This window comes from Tinamus guttatus, unplaced genomic scaffold, assembly GCF_059628265.1.
Source record: "Tinamus guttatus ecotype Peru unplaced genomic scaffold, ASM5962826v1 Tinamus_guttatus_pri_ptg000018l, whole genome shotgun sequence".
Lineage (NCBI taxonomy): Eukaryota > Metazoa > Chordata > Aves > Tinamiformes > Tinamidae > Tinamus > Tinamus guttatus.
The window spans coordinates 2,875,135-2,900,304 of NW_028288552.1; the positions used below are offsets into that span (position 1 = coordinate 2,875,135).

A 25,170-nucleotide genomic window follows, 5' to 3' on the forward strand; every position below is an offset into this window, starting at 1 on the left:
TTAGAAGCGAGTATTTGTAGATTCATGTTTAGTCTCAAAATGGAAAGATAAAGAAGTGTGGGTATCTATGTTAGAAAATAATTACAAACTGTGTCTATTTTTGTTGAATACTTCTCTGTTACCATGTTAATTATCAGTTAAACATTGTAATAAAACAACACCACGGAGTTAGCTGATAGCATGGTGTATTGTTCAGTGCCAGTCACAGAGTGCCAGGCTTCCCTGCTAAGTAAAATCATCTTTAGTTTTAATGACACCAAACTAAAATAATGTGAGTTTATAACTGGGTTTATATACAACTAGAAGCAATTTCAGTTAAATCCACCCCATATTGATAAAAAATGCCCAATATCATGTTGGACCAAAAAACAGCTTTCTCATCTTGTAAAACTTTTAAAGCTTTCTTAAATGTTATTTATTAAATTATGATAAAGTTTACACATGCACACACGTGTAATACAAATACAAATATTTTGAATAGAAAACAACCTGTCAATGCAGGGAATTTACTTTGGATGCAAAAGATAGTCTGCTGGTCCTTTCTCTTTATAAATATGCTCCAGTCACCAGGAAAGCAACTCTTTTACTGTGGGTTTTTTTTTCCTAAACAAAGGTGAATTAGGATTGCTGGGACTGTTAAGATTTTTTTTTATATAAATTCACTGCAACAAAGATGTGAAGTTGGGGACCCAACATCCCAGGTAGACACGATAATCATTGGACCAGATCTGTATTGCTTTATGTCACACCTCACAGTCAGGGCACTAAGCTAAGGTCAAGGAGAGAGAAGCGCAGGTCCCACATCCAAATAAGACAAAAGAAAACTTGATTTTTTATGTATATACATATGTATACATATATATATATACATATATTTATATATGTATACATCTCAAGAGCTTCAGGATCACAAGACTGTTACCTGCTATAACGCTCTCTCTGAGCTTTACTTTCCAGTAAAAGTTCTCTTGAAGCAGGTATGCGAATAAACATTTTCCAATGAAAAAAAAAATGTTTCACTGAAGAATTCCTGGTCAGCTCCATTCCCAAGCACTATGCAGCAATCTTTAAGGACTGAGGCACAGCAGAAAATCTGAGACTGTAACCAAATGGAATTTGGGATTTCTAGTTAACTAAACAGAGAAGAAAAAATGCTTTTTGTTTTCAAATTGAATTGGAGTAAAAAAGCATTTTATTAATTTGATAATTGGCAGTTAATTAACTGTGAAGTTTTGTTTCTTAATAAAGAAATGTTCTCCTGGCATGTTAAACTTATTGATATGCTGTAAATTCAAACTGTGGCCTCCCATGTAAGAACTCCTTTTATGTTAAAGCCTTTGATTCTTACAAATTCTCTGTGATACAGGAAAAAAGGGCAAAATACCTGAAAATGTAAAAGACCAGACAGCTCTGCAATTAATACTGCATGACAGTACTAGTTGGAAAATCTTTCAACTAAAACCTCTTCCTCAAAATTAATTTTTTTGTGATTAAGTTCTCCCGCTTAAGGGCTTTTAAAGTGGCATTCCTACCACTTTCCACACTGGAAATATGTAATTCATTGAATTAGTACCAAATAATATTATGTCCAAAGTGACTATGCAATTCTCTCCATATTTTATTTAAATACCACTGAATTACTGCATTACTGAAACAAGGAAGGCATCTAACAGGAAAATTCTTAATGCACAACAGTAACAAAGTATTGCTCACATAAGGTTTAGACTTGAATTCCTTTTTTTTTTTTTTTTTTTTTTGGTAGAGGAAGAGAGAATGGGCAAATAGATGAAAAATAGAACAGTGGACATGAAAGACTTGAATCAAGATCAACCTTCTTCTAAAATAGAGTGCCACAAGACTTACTATCTATTTTAGCAATGCAATTTCAAATTCCTTTTGACTTGCTTACATGAAAGATTTTTGGATTTATACAAATCTTTCAGCAACTCGTAACATCACTAAGGAATGGTCTGACTGCAAACCTTTAGAAGTTATCTAAAATGTAGAAAGCTTACCCCACCAAAACATGAGATGAAAAACTATTTAGATATTAACTAGGATGGCAGCCACCTTTCTTCCTATATATAATGTAGCAACTAGCATGATATGCCCCAACATTTGAAACCACAAAACTGCATTTCAGAAAAAAATGATAAATGATAAAAACTTTGAAGTAAGCTGATGTAAGTCACTAAGGAGTAATAGTAGTTCATTTGTAAGTTAAAAAAAAAAAAAACATTTTTTTAATTCCGCTGCAGAATTGACCAAAGGTATATAAATCAATTATGTTTAGACTACGTGAAATTTTTGAAAAATATAGAAATGCCACCTTAAAACAGAAGGCTTCTGTGCTCCCAGAATTGTCTGTATTTTCATCAGTTGTACCATTTCTCTAATAAAATAATTATAATGGAAATTAGTTTCCCTGGAAACACCACTTGATTATATCTTTAGAGATCAAATACATCAAATACATATCTTCGCAGCTCAGCTACATCCAGTAATAGACTTCTGAGAAGCACTGTTTTTTTTTCCTTTTTTCTTCACAAAATTTTGCTTAACATTATCCCAGTTTGGTTTTAGCAAAGAGATAGACCTGTGTCTTGCACTATATCTGGGTAATCTTATCCTTAGCTCCTTCAGTAAGGAGCTACAGAGTTTGGATTCTGCCACAAAGATATGCCCACTCCTAGAACTCAATTTAAACTCTGTATTCTCTCATTTCTCAACTTCTATGTAGCTGTCATTTAATAATCATGAAGGAGAAGGTGATTTCTGTGTTTTTCTCACATATCTGACAATGTATGTCTAGGACCAGTGAATATTCATGCTTGATCTCAACATTCCTTCCTGTGGTATCCAAGTTCCTCCAGTCGATCATAATGTCACTACCCTGGCAGATTTCTCCGAATATTTCCTTCTCCTTGCTGTCACTTTTGCCTTCTTGGACTTTGCTGCAGTGACAAGGGAGGCTATGAGCCACTGAGTGAAGGGTTATAGACCTGCATTAACACCACTGGTGACACAGGAGCCAAGTTTAGCATTTCTTGGTGGAGAGCTACCAGATGTGAACCTCTTCCCGCCACAAGAATGCTCCAAACTCATGGAGATAATTGTAATTCATAGCCTGGTGGTTATAATAAAAAGAAATATCCTTCATTATAGATAATCAGATATAGACATTTGAAAATATACTTCTACTGTGTTTAAATGATTATTAATTACTTGCAAATAGGATTCCCATGCATGCCATATGATCTAGCATACAGCGTTCCAATTAAAAAAATCAAACAAAAATTCCCAAGAATTTCTGTTAACAGGAAAATCATTTAATGTACCTTTTCTTGTGTATTTGTGTCTTATTACACCTTTTAACAAGTTATGTTCATCAATTGAGGCTTTTTCAATGGTTGGGACACTCACATAACATTGCTGCTATGTGCAGAGTAGGTGGTAAGTTCACATTGCAACGTTTTCCTCAGTGAAAGGAAGGGAAACACACTACTTGGCACAACAGAGCCTTTAAGGAGCAACTACTGTTCATCCCTCTGAGAGATGAACTACTACTTCTCTTTGAGATTGTTTGAAATAAGTCATTTAATTCAAAAGAGAGAGGGAGTGAAAGGACAGAAAAAAGAGGTGTTTATCAAACACAGAGAAAGCTTATATAACGCTTAATTTCCTTAGGAAGTCAGGAAAAAACACTTCAGTGATTAATATATAAACAGTGATCGCTCATATCCTGCAGACTTTGAGGAAATAACTGAAATCTGCAAATAAATTTAACCGAGTCTGCAGCAGACGAAATTAGGTAAAAGATGAAGATGTAATTGCCTGAGTCAGTACACAAACACAAGCTGAAAGATAAATGGCAGTTCCATTTTCCTGTTGACTGTTAAAACTAAATTAATTATCTGGGGTCATGGATTTGTTTCCAGAAATAGGAGTATGAATCTCAGAATTTGCAGGAGTTTGTAATATGTAGAAATGGAAAGTAATTTTTTAGATAAATTACCATGCAACCACAATACTTCTGGGCCAAATTTGCTCTTTTGCGGATCATTTCACAGAAGTGTGAAGTTTCTGCATACTGCTGCCCTAGACAAGGGTAACATTATTTATTGAATAGTCTCACCCTGCATTTTTTTTTAGGCTCTGGCTTTGGATGAAGTTTCCCATTACATAAAGTTGATTGCCCAGAACAAATATGATCATGCTGTAACCCTTACATGGTAGTCAGTCTCAAGACAATTTAGTTATTTAACTAATGTCCTCCAATAGCCATGGTGTGTGGTACAGCTGGAATGATAGTTATTTCCTGCCCAGTGAGAATGAGGCTGTGGGTGATGCCCTGCAGCAGAAGAAGGGGCAGAATATGGAAGATTGTGAGGTCCATGGCAGCTCGACTGCAAGAGAGGGAGGACTGGAAGGCACGGAAAGGTTACAGCAGCAGAGATAGCAACAAACAGGAAATAAGGGTATATTACAGTAAAGTAGATGAAAGTCTGTGAGGAGACCAGGGGCCTGATGCTAACCCTGGCATTCAGACAAACTCTGTAAACTGCTAGGAATGCTGCTCTGGACAGGCAGGCTGGCTGCAGCGCGCCGTGGTGAATGGATTGGGACCCGCCGCACAGCGCTGCCGTCACACAGCGGCAGTGCCAAAGAACGGCACGTCACTCCCTGCCGCCCCGAGAGCTGCCCGGGCTCCTACACACACTGAGAGCTGCCCGGGCTCCTACACAGACTGCCGTGTGCACACAGGCTCCGGGGCACCACGGCTTGGTGCTGCCTGGCCGTCACTGCGTCTTAAAGCTCATTAGTGGGTACTTCCCCTGTATGGGAAAATCAAAGTGCACAAACCCATCAGCAGTAACGGAGATCCAGGATCATCAATCTAGGGGTGAGCTAGATAGGTCCTTCCTGATTTTTTTTTCCCAAAACAAATCATTAGTTACAGTCCTTCTTGGAAAACATCACACAAAACAGGACTGCAGGTTTAGAAACACTGAATTAGATGAAAGGTAAAAATCAAAGTACTAATGAAACTATACAACAGTGAGAGTCCTGAATAAGTATAGAAAGCCCTTAAAAGAATATAGCTTGCAAAATGGAGAGAATGGTTCTGGGAGGTATAGTGAATGGGAAGACAAAGTAATTGGGTAGGATGGGAAGTTGGACAGGAGGAAGGTGTTGGACAGGAGGACATTGGCACAGGAGCCTGCAACTGACAGAAGAGAAAAAAAGACAACAGAAAAATCTGAAATGGGAAAGAACAGGTGAAAGGGAGAATATATAAAACTCTGAGCCCCATCTAAGAAATGTACACCAGAACATAAATCCATGTGTTTTAATCTTTTTTTTTTCTGACAGTTGAAAACTAATGTAACCTATGCAAGCAATTAGCTTTAGGTGGATCACAGAACAACTGCAATATTCCTTCATGCCATCATTCTGCCACATGTGGTAGTACAATTTATGTGAAACATTCGCAGGACAAAGGCCATCAACATTATTAATGCTAGAGTTTACAACATTAATAATACTAGAATTTATACCAACAGGAGGAAACAGCAGCTCCTACGGCTTCCATTCTTTTCTCTATGCTAAGCAGTTCTACTAATGTATGGGAGCTTTTTTTTTATGTGATGTTGATAGCAACTAATTTCTTTTAAACTTGAATTCACAGCTAGTGGTTAGTTCTTTTTTTAAAGTGTTATTTGTATCCCAATAAACACTGTCATTAATCTATGTTTCCCTGATCAGTTGTTGTTCTAAATAGGTTGTTCTAATTAGGCTGTTCTAAAAGTCAGGTTTGTCAATAGAGTTAATTCTTTACATTTTTACAAAACAGGAAATTTTTCACTGTAAAATGTCGTTTCTTTTCTATGGCCTTTATGGCTAACCACTTCTTAAAATAAAATTTTAAACTGCATTCTGTCGGGCTGCTGTGGTGAGCAGTACTCATTACACACTATCCCACTGAATTTGGTTGGCTACTCATTTCAATATACAGCGTGAATTAACACTGGCAGAAATGGAGAGTGTGACAGATTCTTCATTTGAAAAAAAAAGTTAGAAAAAGGATATTTGCCTTTTCAACAGATATTGAACAAAGATGTATTCTGTCTTCACTTATATACTATATTATCTCCTCCTATCCTCTCTTGTAAAGCACTCAACACATGACTTTTAAAGAGGCATCCTAATTTGTTGCTCACACATTCTATTAAAACACTGAATGTAAAACGGGCTTCTCCTACCTATAGATAGTGGTGTCCAGCCCCACCAAAATCATGTCCTTGTCATTTTGTGGGCCTTATTTCCCCTTCCCACTAACGTGAATATTTCACACGCTAGTACTAAAGGGAAAGACTGAGACCCAGGCCCAAGAAACATGTTTCTTAGTTTGCTTGGTATAGGCACCACAGCACACAGGAAATACTAAAAAAACCCTTTCACACTCACTGAACATTTTGCTGGCTATCCCCAAGCCTGCAAAGATGGGCATGCAGCAGGCATGAAAAGGGGAGCATGGGAGACCCAACATCTGCTGTCCTGTGATTTTGGTCATGAAGAAAATGGTGGGAATTTATTGCACAACTCTGCTTTAGTGGTTCTTTTAATTATAGGGCTGTTTTGTATGATATTGTTCTCTTAAACATCTGTTGTTCACATACCCATTTTGTCTACTACAAAAAATGTTTCTTGTCTTTAAAAGCCCAAGAGCCACCACTGAGCTTTATACAAGTGACCCCATCAACTCAGATTTCTCTAAATTCACCAAGCTTTTCTCCTAATGAAAACTGGATATGATCACTTTAGCTGTGCATTTGAATGGGCTGCTTCACCATATCAAAACCTTTCACTTTAATAGAAGTGTGGGGATTCATTTCCCAAAAAGGGTCAGAGTCTTTGTCTTCCACATAACAAAATGGCCACAAGTAATTTCTCACACAGAACCTCAAAAATATCCTCATTCCTATTCAAGTGTGTTAAAAGTTGTATTTTAGAATACAATTCTAAGAAATAGCATGCCGATTCTTTCAACTGCAACTCCTGATTGATACTTACAGGGTTTAATTACCATCTGAAAGCTAATTGGTGGTATTTATGAAATTAGTCAATACTGCAGTATAGTCAATACTTGATAAAATTAAGTCAATACCTCTGTTTTAGCAGTGCACACTAAATGGCTAATGATGGAATGAATATGGAAAGTGGTCATTTATGTATAACACTTCTTCAAAAAGCTTATCGTTACTGCTATACTCTTTTTTCACCTATAATGAGATAGGAATGCAAAAGAATGCTTGGTTATGTATATATTATGTTTTTGAGACATAGCTAAAATGAAAATGTTCATAAAAGCCATAAGCAGAATTTATGCTTCATTTTTCTCAAATTCAATTTTTAGTTATCACTCATACTACATGTACTTAAAGCATGAGAAAAGAATGTGTTTTTCCCTTCATTCTGACACTCAGAAATACCCTGCACTTTTTCACTCAGACTTGGCTTAGCCATTACTTCCTTTCCCTGCTTGGGAGAATATGGTATAGATGACAAAATGAAGAAAGTGAAGATGGCAGAGAACTTGTCCGTTCTACTATGATGCCTGTTATGCTCCCTGTACAACATCCTCTCCAGCAGCCCCTGCTCCCTGAAAAGTCCCCTCTCTCTTTCTCATCAAAAACCCAAAACCCATCACATTACACTGTAAGAACAGTAAGAACACCTGGGTAAAAACTGTCCTCTATGCATTGTTCTACGACTAGAGTAGAAAATATTGATGAAATCATGATTTGTGGGGTCAAAAATGTGAAAAACTTCAGCTCAGAACATTTAAAGTCAATGAGTCTTATAACGGAACTCAATCATTTCTATCTTCTAGCCAATTGTTTTCCACACATTGTTTTCTCCAATTGCTCCACAAGGGCAATTCCAAAGCCCACAAAAGTTTAAGCTCTATGCTGTAACTGTATGATTACCTATATTACTGTGACATGCCAAAGAGTTTTGGGGGTTTTTTGTTAGTTTTGTTTTTCACTTTGGCTCTCTCATGAGACAGAAATTTGAAGGTTTTTCTTTTTTTCCCCTCGGAGTTGCGATGCTCCGTGCTCTGTGCCTCAGGCACTTCAGAACGGCCAGCAGACGCATTTAGAACTCCTGCCTGCAAAGGGGACTCGCGATGAAAACACGGCGCGCTACGGCCCTCCGGGAGCTGCGGCGGCCCCGGGTCCCCGCGCGGCCCCTGGGGCGGCCGCTGCCGCCCCGCCCAGCCCGAAGGCCGCCGCAGTGCATGCCGGTGCGCGTAGTTCCCCGCGCGGAGACTACACTTCCCGTGATGCCGCGGGCGCGGCGCGGCGTGCGTCAGAGGCGCGGGCAGCCAATCGCGGCGCGGCGACAGCGGGCGCCGTCAGCCGCCAATGTTGTTTTCGCGGAGTCGGGGCGCTGCCGTTGTTGGCGGCGGCGCCATATTGGAAGGGACGAGCCCCCGTTAGCGAGAAGCCCCTTGGCGCTGGCCCGGCCGCCGCCATGCTGTATCTGGAAGACTATCTGGAGAGTGAGTGTGTGCGGGACGGGGGCGCCGGGCCGCGGCGAGGGGAGGCGGCCGCGGCGAGCGGGGAGCGGCGGGGAGCCGCGGCCAGGAGGCGGCTCCCCCCTCCCTCGCCCTCCCCTCCCCCACGGCGGTGTGTGACCCCCTCCCCCTGCGTGTGCCCGCAGTGATCGAGCAGCTTCCCATGGATCTGCGCGACAGGTTCACCGAGATGCGCGAGATGGACCTGCAGGTGCAGAGTACGTGAGTCCCGCCCCCCCGCCGCCTTCTCCTCCTCCTCCCGCGCCGCCCCCCGCCACGGACGGCCCGGCTGGCCCGCCCCGAGGGCGGCCACGGCCAGCGGGCCCAGCGGAGAAGGGGATCCGCAGCACCGGCCCCGTGCCCGCCGCCCGCTCCGGCCCCGCCGCCTCGCTCCGCGCGCGCCGTCTCTGCGGCCGCTCCGGGGGTCGCGCCGCCGGGTCGGTTGTGTCTCGTGGCCCCGTGCGGCGCGGGGGGCGCCGAGCGCCTGGCGGCCGGCTGTGCGGCCGGGCGCTGCGGCGGCGCTGCCGGAGCGGGCGCTGCGGCGGCTGCGGGAGGCGGCGCTGCGGAGCCCCGGCCGGGACGCAGCGAGGGGCGGAGCGCGCGCCCGGCGCCGTGGCCGCCAGCGGGGCCGCCCGCAGCGCGCCCGGCCCGGCCCCCGGCCGGAGCTTGGACCCGGCGCTTGTGCTGCTCCCCATGGCCTTTTCGAGGGCATGTCCCAAGCTCTTTAGATCTTTGATCCCTAAGAGCAGTGGTGGTAGGTTGGAGCATGGGTTATATCCTGCTCTTTCAGCAGGTAGCCGTGTGATGTTTGTGAAACCTTCCAGCCAGCTCCCCTCATGATCACATGTGTCAAAGCTCTCTTATTAGCCCTTAGCTGACACTTAAAAATAACTGTTTGTTTTAGTGGTTTTCTGTTGTTCTTTATAGCTTTTACCTCCTCTTTACCTCAGTGCTGCTCAATTCTTGTCTTTTGATTTTTATTGCCGTCTCATCTGTGACTTGTGTCAGCGCCCTAAAGGATGCTTCCTTCTAGCTTGGTGTCTCTGTCACTTAACACACAATTCATATGTTCATGTCCATAATGCAGAAGTCTTTGTTAACGAATTTAAGTGATGAGAGGAATCAACAATACAAAAGGTCTGAAAAGAAGGAAGAGGAAGAAGGAGCAAGGATAGAAATAACAAGTCAGTGCAGTACAGTAGTATGAAATGCAGCACCATGTTTTTAATATCTAGGAACACTGCTCTTTAAAACAGTAGTTTGACCTATAATTCTTTGAAGTGGGATCTCGGACTTTGTCTGAGATAAACAGACCAGCTGGGACTGCTGAAGTCTTTATTAATGCATGTGAACTGGCTTAAGTCTGTATACTGTAGTGTTGTCCTGGCTTCAGTGCTGTAGCCGGAGGATGTGAACAATAGCTCAGGAAATGAGCAATAAGAGGTAATGCTCATGAAGTGAATGGCACCAGGGAGCACTAGGAAAGGGAGGAAGCAGCTCTTGGACTTAGGTGTTTCCAAGTGAGATCACAAATATGTCTTTTCTTGAGTGCAGAAGCAAGGAAGGTAGTTGTTAAAGTGTATTTCTGAGCGCAATAACTAGCACTGCCAGGTTTGCAGTACTGTCATTTCCTCTGCCGTAGCTGGAAATGGCAGATGACACTATTGTATATTAAGATCAACCTTAGGCCCAGATTTCTTGCACAACAAGTGACAAAACATCTCAAAACACTACAAAGTTCCAAAGCTCTTATGTCTTCAGTATCAATTGTCAAACTGCCAGGTGAATATTCTGTACGAATCAGATTATTCTGATGCTGCGAGATAAGTGACTTCCTCTGCCAAGTCACCATCCCAGAAGTACTTGAAAACAGTGCTTGCTTATTGAAATGATTCTCTCTCACAAACCTGAAAGAGCCTCAATGAGGTAACTGGGCTGCTGCCAGAGTTGATGCTGACTTTGTAGTCTGTCCTACTTGGATGACATGGAGTTCCAATGAAGCAAGTGCTGCTGCTTGTCACTGGAAGACATACAGGCAAACCAGCTGTTTCTGCTGTATATCTTGGTAAAATTGCCGTGGGAGGAGTGAAGAACACTGGAGTTGCGACTTTGACTCTTGATCTCTAAGACAGTTTTCATGTGGAGCATAAAATGTCTTCCTCTGTTTCAGTTGGATTATCTTCCAGGCCTTCATGGTAAGATGTCAAGCTCTGGAAAAAAAGTTCGCTTTCTAACAGAATTTCCTGTCCTGCAAATCTGTACTAAGAAAGAGGATCTTTTAGATAATTGACTAGGTCTGTCCTGTGGTCCTACTTAACAGACCTGACCTTTCAGGAGAGAGCAGATTTTTTGGAAAGTTTTTCTGTATGTTATTTCACACTAGTGAAAGGTGTCTTTGATTAAAAAAAAAAAAAAAGAGGCATTTTTTTTTTCCACATGTGGGGAGCTGTAATAATTGTTGTCACCTTCTAGCTGTTTCCACTCTTGGAGTAGGAGATAGAACATCTTATCCTTTGGGTTTATAGACCAAATTATAGTCATATGGGGCCAAAACAGAAAGCTTTTAGAAGCCTTGGGACAGCGTGAGCTGCTTGCTTCCTGTTCAGACTTCTTTTTCTTCTCCCAGAAGACACAGTGCAAGTGAAAAGTGTATGTTCTCATATGCTTAACCTGTTTTACACCCAAAGCAGCCAACGAGTTTTGATGTAAGTGGTGTTGATGTGAACTTCTGTAGTGACTGCTTTGTTTTGAGTTTAATTGCAGTCCCGCCATCAGTTGTTACCATCCTCTTGGTTCTGATGCTAATCGCAATCAATAAATATTCCTCTTGGATCTTTTAGTTTATATGATCTTTGGTTATTATACATGAAGAGAAATAATTCTAGTTCTGAAAATTCACAAAATGAGAAAACCTACTGACTCCATTGATTTGAAGAGTTAGGTCATGCTTGCAGACTCATGAGTTTCTTGATCTAGATACTTGACTTTCTGACATAAAGATTTCCATCATGTGGGGCTATTTTAATGCTTTTTGAATGTTTTACATGGAGAACCTGAAGGGGGTAGGAAGTTGATACATTGTCATATTTCATTTGAAACTATTGTCTGGACAGTATCACTGAGAGTTCCCTGGAAAGTTTTCCGCACTGTCATCTATCCTGAGACTAGTAAGGCTGTCAAAGCTGGTTTGACTAAGGCAGCTGCTTGGTCTTGGAAATAAGCAAGCTGGTGAATGGACAAAAGTCCAGCTGTTGAAATACTAATCTCAGTGCCTTTTTTTTGAAGGCGAGGACAGGAAGGGAATCATTATTCCAGTCTTAATAAATAACCAAACCAATAACTTCCAGTTTGACATTTTCCTTTCTTATGATAATTAGTTTTAGAGAATTGGTGGCTATATGTTTCCCCTTACAGTACTTCTTAGCTTTATGGATGTGAGAATCTTGTCCAAACGGCAGCTTTTCTCTGGATTTACTGCTCAATTCTACATGGTGGCGGTGGGGGAAATCACCTGAGTGCTTTCAATATACTCTCACTCTTTCTAGCAAATTGTGGAGAGGACTTGGAATTAAAGGTGGCAGCTACACACTTCTGTAGGTCTACCTTTTGAAGCTCTATTTTTCTTTTTTTCAATTATTTGGTTTTTTATTTGACTGTTTCTCTTAGGAGAACATTTTGTTTCCTGCTGGGTTTTTAACTGGCTAGAAAGTTCCAAGGTCAGCAGTCTAGAGCCCCGGGTGAGGAGTTTGGGTCATGCTTTAAGTCACGCCACTGCTCTCAGGGACAAAAAAAACCTTTAGAACTCGGAGTCCTGCCTATCCCTTGCTGGAGAGCACAAGAACACTGATGAGAATCCTACCAGAACGTAGTTCTGCTTCTTGGAAGTTAAGGTAAATATTTTCCTCCTCTATCCATTGTCACTTTTTTTTTCCCTCTGTTAGTTTGCACCTTAGTCCTGTCAATTTTGTTTAAGAAAAAAAAAAAAAAACTTATTTTATAGTGTTTATGTACCTGAGAAGATAACACACATCTTAAAATCTTTTCCTGTGCTACAGATGCAATGGATCAACTTGAGCAGCGGGTAAATGAATTTTTTATGAACGCAAAGAAAAACAAACCTGAATGGAGAGAAGAACAAATGACGTCTATCAAAAAAGTAAGGATCTCACAGAACTGGGATGCTTTTTTTTTCTTTTGCAGAAGAAGGTAACCTTAGGCTATAAAAGCCACAATTAATGGAAAACTTGTTTCCATTCAGTTCAGAACTGTGGCTTCACTTGGGCTTTCACAGAGATGCATAGAACTACATAAGAGCAGAAGAAAGGCTAAAAGTCTTCCTTGATCAAGCATTCATCTTTAGTTTTACCCTAAATGCACCAGTATTTTTAAAAAATTAGAGGTATATAGTGGTGATGATACCAGATACTCTGGTATTCTGAGCTCAGCCTTTTAATCTTTGTTTCTGCTTGTATGACGTGAAACTGCTTAAAGAAATTCCAAGCTTAGCTTCAGCACTCCCTTTGAGTCTGTAAATGTCCTTGTATATGGTATGCTTACAGTGTAAGTGATGTTAAGGGGAGAGGAGTGGGAAGATATAGATGTTTCAGCTTTTATTTTGTACCTCAGGACTTAGACCTGATAGTGGTAGGCAGTCACTTTACAAAACTAAAAAGCCTTTCTAGCTTCCTATTCTTTCTGCTTTAGCCTCTTATTCAGCCAAGGGTTTTTGTTCCTTAGTCAATAGAAACGGTTTTACATATACACTTATATAAGTATCTATGTATATATATAAAATCAAAGATCTGACTTAACTAGAATAAATATTTTAAAAAATGCTTTTGACTTCAATGGGACCAGAACTTCACAGTGTTCACCTAAGATATTTTTCAGTGGAAATCAGGGCTGGAAAGGCACTTAAGCCTGTTTAAAAAAAAAAAAAAAAATTAAAACGTTTAAGTCTACTTTAAAAAATGTTTTTATTTTGTGGATTTTCATTAATTAAAACAGACTTCTAAGTTGTGTTGTTTTAGTTAAATTGTTTTATAATACATTTATATAAAACTGAAGGATATCTCACACTGAATTCATACACTTATGCTGAATAATATAAAACAAATCCGAGACTTTGTTCCTTTTCTTGGAGCTTGTGAAATCTGACTGTCAATGTCAACATCTTGTGATTTGGCTTTTTTCTAAGGCATGATTTTAGCTGATTGTTTTTTTTACAACACAGCTTCACAGTCTCTGAAAACTGACTCAGATCTTGCCTTTAGCTTACATTTCACACTCTGTTACAATAGTTAAAAATAACAGAAATTATTTTAGTTACACGCATCACTTAAAAAATCTCTTCATAACAGGATTATTATAAGGCTTTGGAAGATGCAGATGAAAAAGTACAACTGGCTAACCAAATATATGACTTGGTAAGTAGACACAGGTGAATTAGCTAACTTTGCCACCAAATAATTCAAAATGTTTTGATAAGTATTTCAGTTTTAAGTGTATCTAATTTACATTTTCTCGCAGTACAAAATTTGCAAGCTAGGCTATAGTAAAATATAGTAGACAAAAGAAGCTGATGTTCCTTGTCTACCTTTTTTTTCTGCTTCAGGTTGATGGTGGATATAGGAACTTAACCTGTTTCATTTGCTCAGCTGGTAACTGCAAAAACATATTCAATTTGTAGTAATGCTGTGTACAGATAGGTACAGTATTCTGTACCATGTGTTCTATGACTACAGATGAGCAAAATGTTTAAAGATCAGTGTTTATTTTCAAGATGCTTAGGAGGGTGTTTGTTTGTTTGTTTCTGTTTGTTTTGGATTTTTTTTTTTTGTATGTAAGAGCAGGATATACTTCACTCAACAGCAAAGAAGTTTTTAATTTTTCAGTTTAGAGACCCACCTACTCAATACTTCAGGCCAGTGATCTATATTGTAGTTCAACGAAATACCCTCAGTTTCTACGTGTAGCAGCCCATCCATGCATGTCTTTTCTCTTCCTTCTTCTGCACTTCTGTCTGGACAAGTAAGGAAAAACAACCCTATTTTGATGTTATTTCTAGTGTTGCTGTTGAGTTAAGGAAATGCAGGTAACCAAGAAGTTATGTTTCTGTGTGTCATGCTCAGTGCTCCATGCCAGAGAATTGCTGAAAGGGAAATATATAGCAGGCTCAAGATTAAAGGTATAACTATTATAGTTCCACATTGGGTGTTATTTGTTTTTGGTTTGTCTCAAAAACAGGTAGACCGTCATTTAAGAAAACTGGACCAGGAACTTGCCAAATTTAAAATGGAACTTGAAGCAGATAATGCTGGAATAACGGAAATATTAGAGAGACGTAAGTATGCTTTCTTTTCGCAAAGGACATTGGCAGGTTTTCTGTCATTTTGAGAAATGAAAATACCATACATTTGTTAGTGGCCTGTAATATTTGCACTTTTGATCTCAAGTTTTAGTTCCAGCTTCAGTGCTAATTGGCCATGTTGAAATACCGCTGAATATTTAGAGTAACTCTTTCTTTCGCAAAACAAGTGCGAAAAAGAAAGCTGCAAAATAAGTGTTTTGGTGAAATAGTAGCTACGTAAAAGGGCAACTATTTTATTTTATTTGGAATCCAAGTTAACAGTGTTATGATACTGTTTTTCAGTTGAGTCATGTGATTGCCAAGGTACATAAAGACAATTTTGAGAACTTATGTGTACTGGACTTCCTACTACATCTCTGAAATATATTTTTTAATAAGATGAAAAGTAGAAATCTCTTTACATGTTAGCAGTCAGGGTAAACATCTGCTGTTGATGTTCCGCCAGAGGGCAGCCTTTTAACTAGTTGATAACGTGGTTAATATTTGCTCAGCCAAGTGGCCTACGAGCAGCTCGTTGGAATGGCAGGCACAAGGTGGGCAATGTTGTCGTGTCTTCATTGCCTCTGGGTTTAACCTCTTGATTTCAATAATTGTACGGTAGCAGTCATGAATTTTTAGTTTAAAACTGTTTTACTCGCTGACTTCTTTTTCTACTTTGATAATGATTTAAAAAATCGTTCTGGTTAAAATAAATGCAATTGCATAGCGATTTGATAAATATTTTAAAGATTCATATAGTATATAAAAGGAAAAATCTTTTCAATTATAACTCTCAAAATTTCCTCTCCTTTTTAACTGTGTTAGGGTCTCTGGAGCTGGATACACCATCACAGCCTGTGAATAACCATCATGCCCATTCACACACTCCAGTAGAGAGTAAGTTCTTGTGGCTTAAACATATTTACATTTAAAGTTTTCATATTTGTTTTCAAGTAATACTAGAAAAAAATATCCTAAGTGTTATGTGTATTTTTTCGTGACAAACGCTCAGAAGTGGTCAGTCATAGTGCAATGATGATTTCTGTTTAGAGGAACTTCAGGAATGAAATAACAAACCTTTACTGGAGGATTTTAGTTTAAAATACTGTTTATTATCTGTGGTTATAGTTTTAGACTGAAAAGCTTTTGCATTGAAGTTCACAACACTTGTTTTATTTAGAAAGGAAACACAATCCATCTTCTCACCATAGTACAACAGATCATGTTCCTGAGAAGAAGTTTAAATCTGAAGCTCTTCTATCTACTCTCACTTCAGATGCTTCTAAAGAGAATACACCAGGTAATCTTAATTGTCATTGCATTTTATTATTTTTTAATGATGGAATGTCCTGTTTTGTGAGATCATAAGGGCTAATATGTTTTTATGGTTTCTCAGTCACTTGAAACATGAAAAATTGGAGGCAGTGTTATCCATCTGTAATGTAACAATATTCATCTGTCCATTAAGCATATCAGGGTTTTTGTCATTTGTCAACTGGTGTTTGCTTGCAAGAAGTAGCAATACAGCTTCATTCAACCAGTAGTAGAAATACTTGATTCAATGCATTCTCATTTTTGGAAAAGAAAGCAGTGTAGGGGAAATGAATTTTCACTCCTTTATTTTTAAGGGGTGTTTGTGGCCTGTTATTCAGGTGCAGTAAAATAAAATGCATTGCTGTGCGTTTTAAAATAGGAAAGAAGGCCTTTTGAGTAGTGAATTTAAAACAAAAACTTTGTTGCTGATTTTCAAAGTAAGAATACTATCTTGTATGGAAAAAGAAAGCATTATATTTTGTGCATAACATGTTTCCAATGTGCTATGTGGAAACAGATTTATCTTTTTGCTTTAGACTTGGCAGGTCAGATATATCCGAATCACAGCTGTCTGTAGCCAAAATATTTACTTACTGTGACCTGTATGGAGAGAAAAGGTGGATTTTTCTTTTTCTTTTATGGACTAATCCTCCTGAATTGTAGTGTGAATTAAGCATTTCAGTGTCTGCTACAGGGGTTTTGGCATTTAGTGGCATTCACCAAAGGCCTGTATAGGCCTTTTGTACTTGTTCTCTTAATTTTGTTGTTGATGTTTTTTTGTTTGTTTCTTTGTTTTCTTATGAAGGTTTGCAAAAGATGGCAAATGAAATGGGTCTGCAATTGTTGAGCAGCTGTCACTGTTGATTGTTTTGGAAATTTGTGTTGCTAGAGTTGTTGTGATCTGTAGTTTTTAGGTTTTTAGACGATACTATTGCAAGTTTTATTTCAGAGTATTGTTGTACAGTCAGGCTTTTACTTCTTGATAACTGCAGTGATTGTTGCTTTAACTGAGATTCGGTTTATACAGACATAGCAGCTGGACTCAGCCAGGGACTCTTTGGATGTGAAGACAGGTGGAGAATAAACTTTTCACTTTTTTTTTTTTTTTTTTTTTTCCCAAAGCTAATGCTGTCTTCATTTTTCCAACATTTCTCGTTTTTTCAAAACGACCATACTACTCTAAACCAGACTATCTATTCTTTCCCTGGTTGTCATATATAACTCTTCTTAAAATGCAAAGGTATTCAGCTTCATTTTGAATTTCATAAATGTATTCTGTTCATCAAGGGTGTCGAAACAGTAATTCATCATCCTCTTCAAACAATGCATACAATACAAACTCTTCTCAACCATTGGCATCATATAACCTGGGCTCATTATCTTCAGGATCTGGGGCCGGTGCTATTACCATGGCAGCAGCTCAAGCAGTGCAAGCCACAGCACAGGTAATGTCAAAACATTCTTGAGAGTTTGCCATCCATTATTGATTAAGTAGAAAGACTAGTGATTTTGCTTGTTTGTTTTTAAATCCAGATTTCCACAATCACTTTCAGTTGACATGATTTAATTTTCATATTACCACAGTTCTTCATATACTACAATTTAATCTCATAAAACGTGCAAAAAGGGGACAGCTTATGTAGCTTTTCCTATGATATTCTTACCCATTTTTACCATCTACTATACATTTTTGGTTCATTAGGGTAGTTAATAAAACTCTGCAAATAATAGTTTGCAGCCTGGTGTGTCCTATGCAAGAACTCTGCTGTGTAATCTGATGCAGTATCAGTATTCCTTTTAGATGAAGGAAGGAAGAAGGACATCCAGTCTAAAAGCTAGCTATGAAGCATTTAAGAACAATGATTTTCAGATTGGAAGAGAATTTTCACTATCCAGAGATTCAACTGGGTATTCATCATCAGCTCTGGCATCTACGTTGACACAGACATTAAGTTCATCAACAACAGATTCACGAAGTGGCAGAAAAAGCAAGTAGGTTTTCATTCTTGTTCACTGTAGTTAAAATTTAAGGCAACTAAGGTTTCTTTTAAAATGCATGGCTTGTATTTATATTCCTGGGATAACAGCCCGTACAACACAAGGCAGTTATTGCCTGCTGGCCTCTTTTGTTCAGGGCTTTTTTGTCTTGTTCTCTCGCTTTTCTTTTTATTTAAACCCACTCCAGGCTTTTAAATAAAAGTCGTCTTTTGCTTTTTTTTTCTATTACATAGCCTGGTTTCTTTTCTCATTGCTTTGGAGTGAAGATATGCCTTAAAATCAAATAATAGAAATTACTAAGCAAAGCTTTGTAGACGATTTTGAAATAGAACTGTGCATCTGCTTCATGCCACTTTGCAAAAAATCACAACACTTTGAAGACTGGACATTTCAGACAACAAACAGAAGGGATTCTACATCAGATTAATTTAAAAGTATTTGCAGATTCTAGTGAATCAGTTCTAGAAAGAGCTTATCGGAGAATGCATGCAAGTTCATATAAAAAAAAATGCAAGTCAATTTAAAAGTATGTGCATTCTCAAATAATTGTGTCTAAAACGTTTTTCATCTACAGCTGTCTGGGGTGTCAGATCTGACCTATAAGCAAAAGCTTATTATTATAAATACCGGCACAGTTCTAATGGGCTGATGGTACTTGAGTGGGGATTAACATAGAGCCAGTCAGCTTCAAACGCAGCTATCCGTTGTGTATGACTTGTATAACACATACATGGAAATTCTGTTTATTGGTAAACTTTTTTTAGACTTAACACTTTTCATCAGCAGACCCGGTGTCAAGAAAAACATTAATTGAAGCAATTTAACAGCTTAAGGCTGTTAAATTCCATTGATTAGAATAATCTAGTAAATAATGTTATCTTGACCATCGTAAAGGCATGGATTAGTTTCATTTTTCAAACATCAATCAATATATCTATTTCATTTGAAATCTATTATGGAATGACACAGATATTTACATTGTGAGCATTTCAGAGTCTGTGAAGTATTTGCTGTGTGATCTTTTCACTTGGTAGTGAATGTATTTATAGTATGTTATTTTTCCTTTGTTCAGAAACAACAACAAATCCTCAAGTCAGCAGTCCTCATCGTCTTCCTCCTCTTCCTCTCTATCATCATGTTCTTCTTCATCTGCGTTAGCGCAGGAACTGTCTCAGCAAACAGCAGTAATACCAGAGTCTGATTCTAATAGCCAGGTTGACTGGACCTATGATCCAAATGAGCCACGTTACTGCATTTGCAATCAGGTAAGAAAAAACGCCAACCTGAAGTATAATCAGAGCTGCTACTTCATTGTAACTTCCTATTCTGGTTTTTAAATTAAAAGCAGATCAGAATTTCACTACGGAAGATAGAATGTTTTTAGTATTTACCTGCTGGTGGTAGGAGTAGTGAACTCGCCTGTTGAAGCTTAGAAGAAGTTTATTTTTTTCCGTGATGTAGCATATCTGGAGAGTTCTAAATCTTTTACTCAACACTTGAAGACTTGATTGAACACGTTGAAGAGTTTCACAGTGTATTTACTTAAAATCGCAAATTGGAAAGGAAGATCATTTGCCAGGACTCTCCATTGGTAGGAATAATGGAGAAACTGCTATTTCTGTAAAAGCCACCCAGAAACTTTAAAGGATGAAAGCAGACAGAAGAACAGACATTTAAAAATAGTTCTCATTTTAAATACATTTAAATATGCTACAATGTATTCTTTCTTTTCCTTTTTTTCTGTTGAAAGTATTTGATATTTTCAAATAGTGATAGTAAAAGGGCTTGAAATTGTCATGTTGGCAAGGGAAATCCTAAACAGTAATATCATTGGGAAGTCTATAATGGTAATGTGCTGAGTGCTGTTCTCGTGTTTTGAATGCTGTCTTTCCTTATCCAACCTGAAATATGCATACACAGATTTTTTTTTTAATATTTAAAAAAAAACAGATTTTAGAAATCAGTTTGGTATGAATGTAACCTTCTTCAGATTGTTTAGCAAATACGTAAAAATATCCAAATATTATTGCTGCTGTTAGTGAAAAACTTGTCAATGAAAAAACTCAAATCTTAGGCCTTTGAAAGCCTCACTTACTTATAATTATTAATAACTTTTTTTTATTCTTTTAATTAGGTGTCGTATGGTGAAATGGTAGGCTGTGATAATCAAGATGTAAGTAACAAAGTCCTAAAGTTTCATGAGAGAGGCTTGTGCATATAAATATTGCTTACCGAAGTTAACTTTCGTTAGAGTAAGTTTAAGAGTAGAGTTTTGTTTTCTTTTATTTTCAGTTTTAGTCTCATGTACAGAACAATGAAGCTTTTTGATTTAAAAAAGCAAGTAATTATTTTTCCATATTTGACCTCTACCCTACCTTAGACTTAGCAGTGACCTTAAATAAGTGTGAATGAGTGAAAAAAAGTGGCGAAAGAAGACGGAGATATTTTTTAATATTATTAATTCCAGATGCTTCAGTATTCCATTTATTCCTTCTTTTTTAAGCAGAAAATGGTTCAATTCTTATAAGAAAGTGTTTGTACGCTAGGAATGTTGCTTTTAAGAACTTCTAAGCTTGTGTAGCTCTTCTAAACAAAATTGCTGTGCTTTTTTGAGGTTGAAAGACTATTTTTACAAAAAAATAAAGCATATGCAAAGATAGAATTTTTGAACCCTTGCATTAAACAAATTTGAATATTTCCTCAGTTGTTCACTGTCTTAAATGTTGTAACACTGCGTATTAGTGATTTTCTTTCTTCTGTGAGCAGCTTCAAAATGGAAAAGGCTTGTTCCATCACTATTTTTTTCTTTAAATACTGGAAATGTACCATCTTTCTGATATTTTTGGATTTCACTCTTGCTACTTCAGATTTTTCATTCTTATTTCAACTTTTGTGACTTGCATTGAAACCAAAGACATCATGCAGAAAGTCAGTTAGTGGAAGAATGAAGACGAAAAAGCTAGAGGTTGGCAGTAGATGTTAGAAATGGTAGTAGCACCAGGTTCCTAGATAATTTCATGGAAATCTTAAATAGAAGTAGAGCTTAAGTGTTTGTGGTAAATGTGAGATGGGAATGTGTATATGGGTTGAAACTTCTCCCCATTTGTCTCCACAGTTGAAACTATTTAGAAGACTTTTTCCATTTTCAGGAAGGTTTAGCATAAAAAAATACCTTTTGTATCTGGGTACTCTTAGCTGTGTCACTGCTAGGACCAGTTGTCCCATTCCGATAAAAAAGTTTTAAGAATTAAATGGAATGTTTTAATAATTGACATACTTTGTTATCACAGTAGTGAGCAATAATTAGATCTGTGTCACTTTAGGTGATGTCAAGCTAGGTGTTTCCTAAGCGTAGTATGTTTAATTTGCTCTGTTATATTGGTCCATGTCTGACTTCTGAAATTGTTACTGCTTTCTTTGAGTGTGTGCTATAGGCTGATGTACTCTTCCCCTCTTCTTATCTTGCCTTGTGACTCTGTGTGAAGGGCAGAATCTGTGCTTCTTATTGGCGTTTCATTTTTATTGAATGCTTTTTGTGACAAGTGTTTTAAAAAACCCTTCTCTTTAACTCTGTTTTTATAGTGCCCTATTGAGTGGTTCCATTACGGCTGTGTTGGACTGACAGAAGCACCGAAAGGGAAATGGTACTGTCCACAGTGTACGGCTGCAATGAAGAGAAGAGGCAGTAGACATAAATAGGCTGCTTCATTTGGAAAACAGATTACATGTTAAAGATTTTATAGAGGACTTGGCGGGGATGGGGAGGCAAGCCACCACACAACCAGTTAAAGAAGGGTTAACATAGCAGTTGTAAGATCTTGGAGCTGTTGATTTTGCTAGTTGTGTTTTAATATTGTAAGCAAAGTATTCATGCACATTGGCGTGCTGCAGATATTATTCCAGTGAGCCTTGGATTGTTCCAGCGGCCAAGATATGCAGACATTTGTACTGAAACCATTTTCTCTAAGCAGTGGGCATTCTCCAGTAATTCACTCTTCAAAGAATTCTGATAAGTGAAGATTTTAAATGTATGTTTTATATTCAACAGATATATTCTGCTGCATGTACTGTACTCAAGAGCTGTTATGTAACATTATGTATATAAATGGTGCAAAAAGTCAGTGCTTCTGGAAAAAATATAAGACAGTGGTTTTTAAAATGCCTTTATAGCTTTGGTTCTTTATGAAACTTAATTCAGCTGGCTGAAGAAAATGGTTCTTGTATACAGCGGGCTGTTGTCCTCTAGGGTACTTGAGTATGTAAAAAGAAAACAAAAATGCTGTAGAATAAAACTTGTGCCATTAGTCTTTATATGTTTCTGCCCCAGAGAAGGGGCAGGTCATAAGAGCAAGAAAAAACAAGGTGTTAAAGTGATGATAAATTTTTATACCAAATGTGTTTATTTTTTTGTGCAAGTAATCCTTTAAATTTGAATTGTATTAGGTGTTAAAATAAAACAAAACAAACCTCAACTCCTGCCATTAATGTTGTCTGTACATTTGTCAAAAAAAGAAAAGCTTTGTGCCTGGAACTGTTTTGGAAGAATATAACAAAATTTTGCACGTGACCTCTTTACACAAGGATGGTGGATAATATGCATAGAAAGCGAGATGCTGAAGTACCATTTGCTTTGAGGTCTTTAACTCTAGGCAGTCAATTTTACCTACTTAAATGAACACAAATGTTCTGTTTTCCATATGGCTAAAAAACAAATTCCTAAACCACATCAAGTGATAGGAAGGAACTTATGCTTGTGGCTTTTAGGATGGATGGCATGGATAGAAAGTGAGATGAAAACCATGCTAAATTTGTAAACTTGTCTTGGAAGATGATATGTGTGTGTTTTGTTTTCTTTATTTTCAGTATTAACCTCCCCCCCACACACACACACACACATTTCGGGAAGGAAGAAAGGGGAGGAAATGTTCATCCTGTGGTGAAATTTCAAGCAGTAACAGGGATGGTCACATTAGAAAGTTGCTTTAGGACCCTTGCAGCCTCACAACTCCGAGATGGACATGTAGTACAGAATCAGAAAGCTGATGTAAATTGCAGTCTGTTGAGCTTACGACCTTTGCTTTTGTAAGGAAAAGCTTCCCCTCTCCCCATTTGTTTTGGACATATTTCTGAGATTTCATTACAGATAATTTCTTCTTTATTGTTTCTATATGACTCTCATGCAGCAGCACTGGACAGAAATAAGATACTTTCTTTTTTTCCCTTCTTCCTTCCTCCCCTAAAAACGTACACTTTGCCATTTTGAATAAAGATCTTACTTGGCATTCCCTTCCCTTGTTTGGCCTTCTCTTTGGGCTGTCATGCTTGTGTTTAAAGACCAGAGCTCTCCTGGTAGCTTTCCTCGAAATGTTCCCAAACTCATATATAGGAAGAGACAGAGACAGTATTTTAGTGCCTGGCTGTAAAATTTGTGCTGAGGGAAAATGAAAGTTAGGTTTATTAGTAATAGGAGCACGTACAGAAAACTCAGGCTTTATCGCAATCAAAATAAAACCAGACTACCATTATCTTACAACTTTTTATTTATTTATTTATTTATTTATTTAATATGGACGTTTTAAATCTAGAAATTGGGGAAAGATAAATGTGTAAGAAGGAAAACATGATTATGGATGAGCAATCCCCTTCAGTTAAAAAGTTGGTAAAATAAATTGCAAAGAGCAATATAAATAAGATTCCACTAAAACTGTTTATATGTCTCTATAGTAATGTCAGAATCTGCAAAAACACAAGACTATTTGGTTTTAAGTGAGGCTATTGAGACAAAGATAACAGAGTCTTTGTTCCCCTGGTACACTAGTGTCGTTCTATGACTTGAAGTTAACTGGCAGATAATCTGGAGTCCTTGGTGGACTGAATTGTCTTGTATTTTTTGGAAAATACAGATTTAAGGCCATATAGATTCCTGAGGCCACGTGCATTCCTAAAATGCAAAGACAGGTTAATACAAAAAGAAAAAAACGAATTGCCCATATGAACACGGACTCGGTCTCCCATCAGACAACAACAATGTTTTTTTAATGGGCTATTGAGGGAAAAGTTTTCCTTTGTCCTTCTTACTATGTAAGCATTTTGTGTCTAAGTTAAGAAAATAAAAACCAGTAAATCTAAACAAATTTGAAAAAGTGACAATAAGATAGATCGAAGATAAAGAGTAGTAGAGCCCGCATATGTTTATAAATATGTGTGTGTATATATACATATATATATATATATATGTGTTTTTAACAGGAAGCCTGTGTGAGAGGGCTAAGGCTCAGCAGATGGTTAAGATGTAGAAAGTACTCAAAATTTACCACACTATGAAAGAGAAGCTTTCAGGAAGTTGGGCGAATCTGAATGCAAGGGCTTTCTGTGCAGGATGTGCGAAGCTTGGTCCCAAAGTGCAACATCTCTAGAAACAGGTTTAGCACAAAGTGACAGGGACCAGACTTCTAAACCCAGGAGCTCTGAAAGGACTCAAGTGTGGAACATCGGAGCTGGTATTCCCTATTGAAAAATGCCTCCTAGTAAAGGAATGGAAAGCAATAAGAGCAATGCTAATTAAAAAAAATCAAGTTGCATCTACAAACTAGAAGTTTGCATCTACAAATTTTGATTTGTTTGTACATTGAGAGAAACTAATACTAGTGAATGTGTGTGTAGATGCCTACTGGCAAAGAGTCCTTTCCTCATATTTAGCAGGGTTTTTGCAGAGACAAAGAAGGCCAGACTATTGTTTGCATAGATTTCTTTAAGCATTTTAGAGAGTGTCCCTCCTTAAAGTTTCTATAAGAAAGAAAGATGTGCTGAGAAAAGAGTAGAGGCCCCTTAATGTTGCAGAATAGAATAATAAAAAGTACAGGAATAAAATACCAACATTTTCAACAAAATAAGTTCAGCATATTTTATATGTAAATAAAAATATTAA

The 25,170-nt window shown here is 38.1% G+C and overlaps 1 protein-coding gene across 4 annotated transcripts; it reads left to right on the forward strand.

The window, feature by feature from the left end:
- Positions 1–8,409: 8,409 nt before the first annotated feature.
- Positions 8,410–22,709, forward strand: ING3 (inhibitor of growth family member 3). 4 transcript variants are annotated; one of them, XM_088523774.1, is made up of 12 exons: positions 8,410–8,566; positions 8,728–8,799; positions 12,637–12,737; positions 13,942–14,007; positions 14,828–14,924; positions 15,756–15,827; positions 16,111–16,230; positions 17,532–17,689; positions 18,046–18,236; positions 19,315–19,507; positions 20,377–20,415; positions 21,825–22,709. In XM_088523774.1, the coding sequence occupies exons 1-12, from the start codon at positions 8,539–8,541 to the stop codon at positions 21,939–21,941; spliced, it is 1,254 nt and encodes a 417-aa protein (XP_088379900.1). In that variant the 5' UTR covers positions 8,410–8,538; the 3' UTR covers positions 21,942–22,709. The 4 variants fall into 4 exon arrangements, with proteins under 4 accessions (XP_088379900.1, XP_088379905.1, XP_088379912.1 ...); XM_088523779.1 differs by having other exon boundaries at positions 17,631–17,689; XM_088523786.1 differs by having other exon boundaries at positions 8,426–8,566; positions 8,728–8,792.
- Positions 22,710–25,170: the final 2,461 nt, after the last annotated feature.